Source organism: Quercus suber, unplaced genomic scaffold (assembly GCF_002906115.3).
Source record: "Quercus suber isolate HL8 unplaced genomic scaffold, Cork oak 2.0 scaffold_197, whole genome shotgun sequence".
Lineage (NCBI taxonomy): Eukaryota > Viridiplantae > Streptophyta > Magnoliopsida > Fagales > Fagaceae > Quercus > Quercus suber.
The window spans coordinates 532,609-545,546 of NW_027069655.1; the positions used below are offsets into that span (position 1 = coordinate 532,609).

General features: G+C 33.1%; 1 protein-coding gene across 1 annotated transcript; it reads right to left on the reverse strand.

Moving 5' to 3' along the window:
* Positions 1-1,316: 1,316 nt before the first annotated feature.
* On the reverse strand, positions 1,317-4,702 carry LOC112027161 (mitochondrial arginine transporter BAC2). The gene is made up of 2 exons (XM_024059826.2): positions 3,793-4,702; positions 1,317-2,270 (listed from the first exon to the last, which is right to left on the reverse strand). The coding sequence occupies exons 1-2, from the start codon at positions 4,027-4,029 to the stop codon at positions 1,578-1,580; spliced, it is 930 nt and encodes a 309-aa protein (XP_023915594.1). The 5' UTR covers positions 4,030-4,702; the 3' UTR covers positions 1,317-1,577.
* Between the last annotated feature and the right edge of the window lie 8,236 nt (positions 4,703-12,938).

Here is a 12,938-nt window from a genome sequence, read left to right on the forward strand (position 1 = left end):
CGTTTATAAGGATAAAAGTCCTTTTTTTCCACTTATGAGAGAGAGAGAGAGAGAGAGAGTTGATCTCATGAACAAAATAGTACAATGTAATCTCAGTATTAACTATGGGATCTATAAGCTTTCTAGACAAACAGAGAAAGATGCATAGAGAGTGAGAGTAAAGGTTTAAGTGAAATTTTTTCACCAGTGTGAGATATTTCATATTAGTAATGATATTCTTTCCACATTAGCATTTCATTTAAACAAATTCACAAAGCAAGTGGCATGGCTGATGACGACATTGTTCCTGATCTTCAATAGCAAATCCATTTATCTGCTTCATGAAGAACCAAATCTTCATTAAGGTGGTACTAGTCCAGGTAATTTGAGTGGGAGTCATTCTTGAAGTTACCAATTCAAAACAAGCTATAAGATTGCTGAAGAATCTAAAGCATGCTCTTTCTTGATGTACTAGCAGTCATCTGAGTGCAAGATGTGCATGTCAACCTGTATATTATTGAGGTAATTAATCGAGCAGGTGGCCTCAATTCCAGTAACGTAAAGAGTCTGTACTAGGCATTTTGAGGAATTTTATATCTTGGAAGCTGATTTGAGTATTAGCAACAGTGTGATTCTTGATGACATGAATTGGTACATTAATAAGCATAATGGTAAGTCCAGAGCCAAAAAATTTTATATATTTTTTCACAACTGTTGAGATGACAAGTTGTTAATAGCTGATGATAAAATGATGTCAATAGTGGCCAGATGATAGCTAATAAAATTTTGTCTACTCATCCATTATGAAAATTGTGTTGAAAATTGTCGGGTATCTTACATTGGATGCCAACTCAATGGGAGATATTTGTTTTTGAGTGCATCACTTTGAAGAGGCATTCATGAGAGTAAGGGAAGACACAGCATTGCCGTCGACACATGAAGATTTGTTTGGTGGGGTCATCATTTGCTGATTCTTGAGATGAATGGAATGTGTGGTTGGTAATGAAAAGACAATAATATTGATAATGACATTGCCAGGCTGGCACATTAGAATTACGCAGCACAAATCAAGCATTGCTAGGCTGCCTGGTTTTGCACTATATGCAAAAGGATTGTGACATCCAGTGCATGCAGTATTCCGGATGCAACTGGGGGTGTGATTATTTGCACGGTTCTGAACTTCTCATACTTTTGAATCTGTATAAGTGGGTTGGTTGAGTTGTTATGGCTGTTGGGCACCATAACAATACCAATATGTAATTAAAACTCTATTCAAATTTCATAACTAATAGGTTATGTAATTAAAGCAAACACAGATAGTCATTTGAAATGTCTAGTTGGTTAAAAAGAACTTTCCTTCTGTCTAGTCTTTCATTGCCTAGATGCTTTGCTTTACAGAAGCACATCCATTTATTCTACATTGCAATTTTTCAGTTTAAATGTTGGTTATCTCTTAAAAATACATAAAGCATTGCTTCAACAATGATGATATATCTATCATACAAGATTTACATTGTTGTAATGGCCTTTGCCAAAAGAAATATTACCACAGAGAGTTCAACTGCCATAAGTTGAGCCTCTTTGCTGGAAAGTTCTTCCTAAATTGCATTCTCCGTTTGAATGCTTCCATTGTTGAATAGGCACCTCAGAGCTATCTCATAGGAAGAGAATATAGCCCCATTCACCACAAATGCCCTAGCAACAGCAGTTCCTAATCCTCGCCAAAGCACGTGATATCCTTCGTCTTTGACAATCCTGCGGAAGCAATCAACAATGCCAGTATATTGCTGTAGAGATGAGAGTGATTGTGCCTGTAGTCTGGTCTTTACAACATCTAAGGGGTAGCAGGAAACCCAGCTGGCAACTCCTGCTAACCCTCCTGCTACTAACATTGTGTTTAGGCTTTCTTGGCCACTCTTTCTACAGCCAGGGTGAAGCTGCTCCCTCATATACTCATATGTGTAAAAGTAGAAGCCATGAGCAGGTGCATCCCTTAGCAATGTTATGGTTAAACCTCGGTACATTCCCTTAAAACCTTCTGTTTTGAATATGTTTTTCACAACACTCACAGGTCCTTTGTAAGGATCTGCCTGATGTAGTTTTGTGTAGCTATTGTTCTGCAATTGAAGACGGATTTTTACTAGTTCTACTGGAGTGAGAATTAGGCTCTGAACAGCACCAGTACCAAATCCTCCTAGAGCAACACCTTGGTAGGAAGGAGGATCCTTAGCTGAAACAGATGAGTCAAATGCTCGAGAGAGGACAGCATAGATCTGGAAAACCATGGCATTCTGCAATGTACAAATTGTCAATGTGACTTGAGTCAGTGCCAATAATTGTTATATCAGTTTTGCAAAACCAAAATCCATCACAAGGAACCCACATTTATATTGTAAATACATACATTTACACTAACACACTGACCTAAAAGCCACATGCCTAGAGACTTACATTTGAAAACCAAGAATGACTCCATTTTTTCTGTTTGGTTGTATCCAAGATTAAAATGTATGCTGTATCAAATTTTGATTTAAAACTCTATACATTCACACTATCTGGTATTATTAAAGCAAGCACCATCATTGAATATTTGCGTTGTACTGGGTGAACAATACCTATGACTGTATTCATGACTTACTCTTACAATTAGTGTCATGATTTGGTCTTCAATGACATGGTAAGTAAATTATACTTTCCTACGTAGTGAACCATGTATGGACTGTACACTAAGTAACAGCTATTAAGCGTGCAAAAAGCATTATGCTTTGTTAAAAAGGTACTCAGCAAAGGTCCTATTCGGGAGGTGGTATCTCATGCACCAGTTACATGCATATCTCTCTCACATTGTGTGGGTCTCTAGGTGAATGGGGCCAACATAATGTGGAAGAGATGTTACATGTAGTTGATAATAAGATAATTTTTCCCTATGAGTTGGGCTCACACAAGAATAGAAATGAACAATTCTCAAGGAGGCCAAAACTTAATTTATCTATTAAATTGATACAAGGATTTTTATTTTATGTTATGCTTCTGACAGTATAAAGACATTCATGTTAAGCTAAAACCTTTGTTGGAAGGCGTTTCTTCTTTATTTCCGTCATGGGCGCTTATAGGGAATAGAATAAGGATGTCTTATTCCTTGTTAAGCCCCATAAATTTGACACAGAAAATTCACCCATATGCCGACACCAAAAGAGATACCACCTTAAACTAAGAATCCCCCATCATGTGGACCAAAGGTGAGGAACTTCAAATAATCACTATCCTCCAAGGAATTCTTTTGTCTTTTGTTTTACCATAGACCAAAATTTTGAATGAAAGGACCACTTATATCACATGGTTGATATTAGTGAGCTATCTGCAGAATATCAAATACGATAAGGAGTTCTGGTTTTTCCAGCCTGATTCCTGATAGTGACGCAACTGGTAATCAAATGAATTTCAATTCTAACAGTTCAAGCAAATTTCAAAATCTAACGTCCTCAAGGACTAAGATTTTGCCAGCACAGCTGTAAATATTTAATTTGAATAAAATAATATTAGTAAAAATTAGTTCCAAGTAACACCCAAAACCAAAATTAAAATTCAAGAAATCCTTAGAGCCAAACAAGATTGATAAGCTATACTTGGTTGGAGAAACTTCAATGTCTAGATCTAATAAGATTTCTAACACCTCAAATCAAACTGACTATAAGCAATCCTCCATGTGATGTGATTACCAATGAAATCTAAGATATTATGACATGCAAGATCATACAAACCTTGTGATAAAAATTAAAAAATTGGAATATATAAACAGAGTAAAAATATGACCTGAAAGGTGACAGAAGCTAATGGTGCAGCCATGCCTCTGTAGAGAGCAGAAGGGCCTTCTGTGGCCATCACATTGCGAAGGATGCTGATGGCAGAACCGGCTTTCGACGACTGTTGTTGCCGGATTCGGAGAGTGTCAAGCGGATAACCAGAGATTATACCAGCAATACCTCCAAAGCCACCAGCCACAAATTCTCTACCCCAACTATTTGCAAGAAACTCTGGCCAGAAATCCATTGTACCCTTTTTATTTTTCTCAGTGGATGACCGAAGTGATTTTATTCAACAAAGAAACAACCTTTTATGTTTGAAATCTCAGTTAAAACAATAACCCACTTCTCCTTTTGCCTTCTTATATGTTGCACAAGCCTAAGAAATCGATTCTTGTAATCCCTTTTCTTTGTATGGACCAAACTCTGTAATCAGTGTTTGTGTAACAATCTCTTTTTTCTTTAAAAGGATTGCAATTCAAGACATACCCAATTGCTAAAAATCCTAGAAATTACCTTATCTGGTCCTTCTATCCTATCAAAATACAAAAAAAGCTTTATTTTTGGTATTGGTTTGGTACTTCTCTCTGCTTACCAAAACCTTTCTAACTTATTCAACTGCAAAAAAATAGCAGAATCCCAAAAACTAATCTTTCTCAAATTCCAAATCCCAAAATAGAATATACTCCCAACTCCTCTCTATTTCTCTTCTTTCTCAATCCTTTTATAGCAAAGAGAGAGAAAGAAAGAGAACATAGACTACAAGTTACTCAAAAAGAGAGAGAGCACAAAAACAACCAGAGGCCAAGCCTAAAACTCTCTCGGCCACAAGGTAATGTGTTTAGTCAGTCTCTCTCTCTTTTTTTCTTTTTTGCAAGTAAGGCTTTTTGGTTTCAACAATTGAAAAACTGAAACAAAACACATGCCAACGGGTGCTCTTATTGTTGTCGTTTTTGTGTTGGCAATGTCGTGTTCTCTCCTCTGGGAAAAGAAGCGACCAACTTCTTAGGTGAAATGGGAGCGTGACAAGTGGACCACTAAATACTGTAAACGTTGCCACCCCCTGTGGTGTTGGTGCTTTAATCCTAGAGTAGTTTTAACTTTGTTGTGTTAATCCACCTTTCTCATTTTCTTGAATTAAAAACAAAACACCTTTTTTTTCTTCGATGAAATTAGATCCACCCAATCCACAGATCGTTTTCAACGTGGAAAGGGGTGCAAGAGAATATGCACATGCCCGTTTGATTGACTGATTGATCATTTGCTAAGAGGAAAACTATGATGCTGTTACATTTTTTTTTTCCTTTGGTATAAATTTTGATGCAAATAGTACTGGTTAATAAATGCCTCAACAATGTGGGCAAAATTTTTGTTTTTGTTTTGTTTTGTTTTTTTTTTTTTAATGAATTAAAAACAGAACACCTTTTTATGATGATGGCACACTACACTACCTACACTGATTGATGCAAGAGGAAATGGAAAGTGATGCAAGAGAATATCTGAATGCACATGCTTGACAGATTGATCATTTGTTTGGAGGAAAACTGCTATGATGATGGCACACTGCCACACTACACTCAAGTAAAATATTTGAAAATCTCTTCTTATTTTAGTCCCTCTTTTTTCTTTTGGTATAAATTTTGATAATATGTAATATAATAAAGTCCGCTTATCAAATGTTTCAAGGATATGGACACAATTTTCTTTCAAACTTAGTAAGAGAAAATCTTTTTCAACTCCATAGGTACTAATTTATAAAATTATTTACACATATTAGTAATAAAAAAAAAATCATAATATTCGTTAAAAAGGCTATAAAACTGAAATTCCATATGAATTGTATTTTTAATTGCCACATAATAGGTTGGAGCAAAATTTCTTCAAATTAGTTTAAAAGTAAACTTTTTTTGTAAGGATTTATACTTTAAGCAATACTTATCTATTTTCCAATGTATATGAGATCCAATTGATGCTTTCATATAAAATGTCCAAAGGCATCCATCAATCAATACCATATAATTAATGAGTCCTGTTAACAGGTGTGATTGAATCTTATAAAATAATTGATTATTATTTTTTATTTATAGGGACTTCTTCTTTTTTTTTTTCTTTTTTTTCTTTTTTTTTTTTTTTTTTTGAGAAAGACACAGGACTTCTAGAAACTCTCAATCTAAATGACATTTATTTACTAGGTTAGTTTTTGTTCCTTTTTTTCCAATTCAGGTGGTACTCTTTTAAAGTCTCTCTAACCAGTGAATAGGAACAACCCTTAACAAAAGCAATGATTATAAGAATGGAAAGAATATTGAAAAGGAATGGCATGGATAAATATAAATTTATCTTAAGAATATTCAAGACACCCTAACTTGTGTCATCACTCTTATCAATCAAATCTTTGTTTGATCCTAAGTTCATTCTTAATAGGATTATTATGAGAAACCACCACTTCGAAATATTTTAGTTGAAAATTCTATTAACAGGACCAATAGAATTAAGTTACTGAACGCAACATGTGTTTGTTAATAGAGTTCTAAGCAAAGTTGTTCTCATCCGTCTATATCAATGTGGGTTGGAGAGACAATGGTCAGTGGAGGCACGAAAGGACGGTACAGATTGTGTCATTATTGGTATGGTGAGTGGGCTCAGTTACAAAAAGATACACATTACACGTTTCTTTAAGCAGGAGTGACGTCACCTCTTTTTTGCTCTAGAGTTTGCATTGGGCCCGTAATCTAAACTCGGACCACCTACTTTGACTTTACCATTCAGAGGGTTCCCCATCGATATAATTACGTGGAGAGAAGAGAAACACTGCAACATGAAAGGCTTCTCCCCGTGAATGATTTTTAACTTTCCTAGTAAAATTATTACGGTTCCGTTGACGCGTATGCCGTTAGAACATTCATTAATCAATTATTTTTTAAGGAATCAATCGTAATAATTTTAGTATAACAACTTTTACTGTGCAGTTGTGTTTTGACGAGAGGCAGTCACAATTTATCTCGTAAAATAATAAGAAAAATACAACTATGCTTACGGTAAATTCTCCATAAACTCCTACTCCCCTTTCACTTCGGAGTTTGAGGAAGGTGACTAAGTTTATGAGCGACTTAGGGAGGAAAGAGGGTTTGTAGTTTGAACCAATGGGTTTTGTTTTATGAGGAATGATTCCAATCCCAATTAATTATGTTTGCTTTTGGGGTTATTTATACTGTACACTTTTTTTTTTAATATATTAAATGATGATGCACTAATCTATCTGAAAGAATAGTACATAGATAACACCAAACAAACATTATTTTCCCCCCACTTCTTTTGATTTGATTAGGTTCATATTCTATAATCTGTACACTTTTTTTTTTTAATTAAAAAATTTAATAGTTGAGAGTGGAGTGATTTGAGTTCTAGATAAATCGATTGAAAAATTACAAAATTGTTCACCTATACACTACTTGTAATGATGAATTTATTATTTTGTTCCAAGATTTCCCTTTAAATGAATATTTCCCCTTTTCCCACGATCTGATTAGTATAGGTTTTATGAAGAGGCTTTTGGCGTTGATTAAATTGAACATAATGGTTAGGGTTGGCTCAATGCACCGTGGGGTCTAAAATGACAATTTTAAGAGGAATATTTTCTTATATTTAAATTACATAATATTTATTTAACTTTTGATATTTTTTTTTTCCATTTAAAACTGTTTATATTACTTTTTGAGATACAAAATTACTAATTAATTTTTTTATTCAATTGATAATATGGTTAATTAACTCTTGTGACAATCAATTTTAAATAAGATTTTTTTTTTCTGCACACAACTATAACATGAATTGTTAATAATATTTTTTTCACATTTCTCTGTTTTTTTTTTCTTTGAAGTTTTTCATGTTCAAACGTAAAGTTTTTTTTTTAGTAGGCATTTTAAATAAACGACACCTACACTATAAAATTATAATATAACTAAAATAAAGTAACTTTTAAAGCGTGAAACAATAAACCCAGTTTATCAAAATACTAGTATAGCTTCACTTAACATTTAGAATCAACAATAATCTCAAACTTCACAAGTAAAGATGGGTTAACTTAAAATCAAATTAATAGTACGAATTTTCACTTCGATTAGATATAAAGAATAAATTAAACTTATTTACCTTAGGGGTAAAAGGGAAAAAGAATGGGTTTGATGGTGACTTTTTGTAAAGAGATACTTCTAGAGAGACAAAGCAAGAAAGAAAAACAATAGGGTTTTCCTTTTTTAATAAGATGTTGACAACTTTCCCCCAAAAAAGAGTGATATATGTGAAATACTTTTTTTTTTTTTTTTGAGTTAGTATATATAAAAGTATGACATATATGATCAAAATTATGGAACCTTTTTATATTTGGGGCCTAAAGCACTATGTTTTTTTATAAGAATAAAAAAGCACCATTGGATTGGAGGGAATGTTTCATCTTTGAAACAACAATTAGTTGGGGTAGGCCCCATTCCATGTCTAATTTATGTTGGGATTGAAATGAAGAAAGTTCAATAAACACACTCCAGATAGACATAGCACAAATGAGACCATTGAACATAAAATATAGAACCTCTGTTGATTTGTTTTTTGGGTGACTCACCAACTGACCCAATGGTGATCATTGACAAAATGGTAAAAGTAAATTCTTTTCTTTTCTTTTTTACAAACAAATCAAAGTTATTCGATTTAGTTGTTACTGACTTCTCTTTTTAGTGTTTACCCTTTGCATATGTATATGTTCTACATGTGTGTGTGCCTGAAGATGATTAAGATGGGGGAGATTGATTTGGTAAAGTATTGCTATTTTTAGATTTGAGGACTGAAGATCAATTGCTAAAATAGGAGTCATTTGAAAGGCCTCCATCTAAGGATTTTATTTAAGAACTAACCAATAAACTACCCTACAATTTGTTGTTTAATGTTGGAAGCAAAAATATTTATTAATATTATATATTTCAACAAATAAAGTTTTTTTTTTCTTCAAAAAAATTTTGATAAGTACAACAACGAGAATAATAGATTTTAACCTTGTACCATCTTTGTTGGAAACATCATAAATTACCAACTAGCATCCATCAATAAATTAAATTAAGTTTCATTTTCATTTTTATTATAGCAATATATTTATAGTTTTACATTGTATGATTTATTGCAGATAGTCTTCACTCAAAATATAAAAAAATATTTTGTTTGAAATTATTTGTTTGTTCATGTAATCATGCCATGTTCTGGAAGGATTGAAAATTTGAAATTAGATTAGAGCCGTGTTAAATTTTCTAGAAATAGTGAACATACCTAATTAAAGAGGAAGAAAGAAACTTCATATTATTCATGACGATTGTTCCGACACAATTCCAAGACCCACTAAAAGTAGAAGCTAGCAGCCTGAATAGCAGTAGCAAAAATAACAAAACTAGGGTACAAAACATGTTATTTGTGAAAGAGATGCGTAAACATTATTTTCCTACTTTAGAAAAACAGCCTTGATCCTCATTAGACTATCAAATATATTGTTGGTGAAACTAAACTAATTTTTGAAGGTGGTCTAGTCTAGGTTGGGTGGTAAACAAGCCAAGTTTTGTTGAATATTGAACGTTCAAGTTCGGCTCAGCAACAAATATAAAATGTTCTAACTTGGCTTTAGGTTGAATCAAGTCTATAAACTATGCTTGAGGTTGAGCTAGTCAAATAGTCCAAAGGCTTGAGCTTGTCAAGATATAATTTATACTATTTATCAAAGGATTTCTTTCTTTGATTTGGATTTTTTTCAAGTTTATTAATACCCTCTCTACTCTCTAGTAAACAATGAATTTTCCTATAAATATTTTAGGATTAGGGTCAATAATGTCATATTATTTTTCAAAAAATTCATTTTATTAAACTGGACTTTTATGTGATTTAAAGAATACCCTCATAAATAAATAGTGACTTCCCTTACAAATATGAGCAACAATGTCAAATAACAAATTTAAAACACACATACATCTACTGTGTTTTAAATTCAAAATGAGAATTCCTTCCTTCTTGTTCATTTTTTTTTACCCCTAAAATTTAGCCATTTTTTATTACTTTTTCATCCAAATGTTAAAAAAAAAAAAAAAAAAAAAAAAAAAAAAACTAGAGAACTCCTAAAATTTAGGCTTCTTTCCCTCTCAGATTTTTTTAATAATAAATTCAAGTTCATTTTATTTTTCCTAATATTTTCCTTCATTTTATTTCTTTTTCATCCAAATAAAACACCTTCACTTAAAAAAACAAAAACACCCCTTTTTTTATTTATTTTTCCTTCACATTGATCACTTTTGCCCCTACTATTTATGCATATTTTTTCCTTTTTCATCCAACTAAAACACTTCCATTTTTTTTAAAACACCTCTTAGCCACATATAGTTACTACTCATTTAAAAAGGAATTACTTATTCTTATCTCAATCTTTTCTCTATATCACTTTTATTATTATTATAGAAGTCCCACTACATCACTTTCAAACACACATTCAGAAAATAAATTACTGCATATATCTATTTCATTCTCAAACACATAAATTTCATCACAGACCTAGGAATTTCAGCGATTGGATAATGCAATAACCCTGAATTAGTATATATGAAAAGTTTTATCTCTATGCGTTTGTGAGAGAAATAAATTTTTCATGCTACATCTTATCACTCTCCTAGGAATTTTGATGATTGGAAAATGCAAACACCCCGAATTAGCATACATGAAAAGTTTTGTCCTTTAGAAATAAGAGATAGAACCACCTCTAATTAAGCATGCACAATGCGCGTGCTTAAATGCTAGTAATAATATAAGTACATTATCAAGTCTATTTGATTTAGACATGTGATCTCCATTCCTAATTAATTAAAGGTTTAGTAAGACATTAGTTTAATTTTCAAACTCATTACTAAACCCAAAGCCAACCTAAGCTCATCTTGCTTTTTATCAAACCCTATCATTCAAGACCCTATTCACAAACAATTTTTATTTTATTTTATTTGCATGGGCTCCACTTGTTTGTTAAACAAGCCTTAAATTGAGGCTCAATATTGACTCATTTATAAACAAACAAACATAACATGAATAAACTTTTTATCAGATTATGCTTGAATTGTTTATAAACTTTGTCGGCTTAGGTCTAGAAAAGAAACTTTAAACTTCAGGCCCATCTTTGATAGGCCACTAAAGACGGCCTAAATGCCGTAAAAGAAAGATGGGCCGCTGCTCATGATTCATAACATTCGACTCAAGAACAATTGACCCATCCAGCTGTCCCAAAAAAGCCGAAACCCTTTGGTGGGTTATATGAAGAGAGAGAGAGAGAGAGAGAAGCACAAGCAAGTAGCAACAAATTCTATAATTGTTTTTCTTTGCAAGAAACTTACCAAGTTGCAAGAATTAAGCGTATTAATGGGTTAGGCTTGCCTGAATGGTCTCACTAATTTTCTTATATTCTGCTTGGCTCTTGAGAAAATTGAGGACGACAAAGAAAATAACTCTTTTTTCTGTTCTGTTTAGTATTATGTTGATTTGGTTATTAGAAACTGAACATTGACACAATTAAACGGCATAGTTTCTTGTTTATATTAAATTTAATGTGGGTTTTTGTTTTCTTTGGATGTGGTTAAACCGAAGATTCAAAATTGGACCTTTGCTTTTTCTCATCTACTATATTTTTTGCCAAACAAGCAAAGCTGGCCACTGGGGTTTCGGTTTTAGCTCACGTGATAAATTAAAGAAATAATGTCGCGGTATGGAGTACAGGGGCTTAATGGATAGTTGGTTGAGACATGTACATAAGAAGGTCTTGGTGTTATTGGAGACATGTTATTGTTAGAGGAAAGCAACAATTGGTCCATTGTATCTCCACTGGATTTGCACATACTACACCAATGTACAATGCTCTTCCCTCGCTTTCTGAAATTATCCACTGTCGACATTTTTCTAAGAGCTGCTGTCTATAAGAAGAATGCATTTAGGAGCATAAATCAAACTTCCAATTGCTAGTTAACTTTCATCACATCTATCCTTGACCACAATTGAAAGATATAGTACAATAACTTAAACAAATCCATCGATTCTGATTCTTAATCTTGAAAAAGCTTTAATGAAGTGTGAATTCTATTGTTTGCCCCCTTCTCGTGACCAACATAGATTCGAGGCAATGGAGGCATCTTTATTCTCAGTTAACAAACACAAATCAGGAAATGTATCGTTCAAAGCTAGCTCTCTGCCCACATTTTGCCAAAGACTTATATTTATGCCATCTCTTACTACAAACTAAACATAATTGGAAAAAATGTCCCATTCACTTCTATTGCTTTTCCATAAACTTGACCCATGAGACTCACAAATTGAAGCTTATTCTCCTTTCCTTGAAAATCACTATATTGATGTCTTTTAGAGTATTATCAGTCTCTACATATGATCCCTCTTCTTCCTGCAACGCCACAACCACAAAACTATAATTAAGTTCATCACCTACCCTGCCCCCTGAGAAAGCCCTCTGCAGATTTTCTTGTCTATTAGTCATTGCTTATTGTTAGAAAACCATTTTAAGCACTTGGATACTCTTAACCCTTAACCTACTGATTGTGTGCTTAAAATCTCATTTTTTTATTATAAATGAGAGACTTGTTGATTGCTTAAATGGACATGATGTCCACAGTTACTTGGTCTTTTCATCACCTAGTGTTTGAACTTTCAAAGTATTTCTCTAGGGCATGTTTGAACTGAATATTGAAAAAAGGACCCAAATAGAATCGGAAAGAAACGAAGAGAGAGAGAGAGAGAGAGAGAGAGAGAGAGAGAGAGAGAGGAACGATATCTATGAAGTTTTTCATGACTTTTTGCTCTTTTATGATTTTACTGTCATAGCTTATTCCATGTTTAGTAGTTCTGCCACTTAGTTGAGACCTTATCTCTCTCTCTCTCTCTCTTGTCACCGGAGATTTATTGTAGTTGGGGATGTCTAGTTATATGCTTATATTGGAAGGATTGAGAAACTTCAAAAAATTTGTGTGAGCATGGTAAATAAATTGTTTGGATGTGGTGTGAAGTTAGTGTCTAAGGCAATTTGTTTGTATCATGAAAATTTGAACACCATTACAAGTATTTAGACCCTTGCTCCAGCTGGAA

Coding starts and splice junctions, on each gene's coding strand:
- LOC112027161 (XM_024059826.2), bottom strand. CDS start 4,029: ATGGATTTCTGGCCAGAGTTTCTTGCAAATAGTTGGGGTAGAGAATTT. Junction 2,271..3,792: donor TAGCTTCTGTCACCTTTCAG/GTCATATTTTTA, acceptor TGTACATTGCAG/AATGCCATGGTTTTCCAGAT.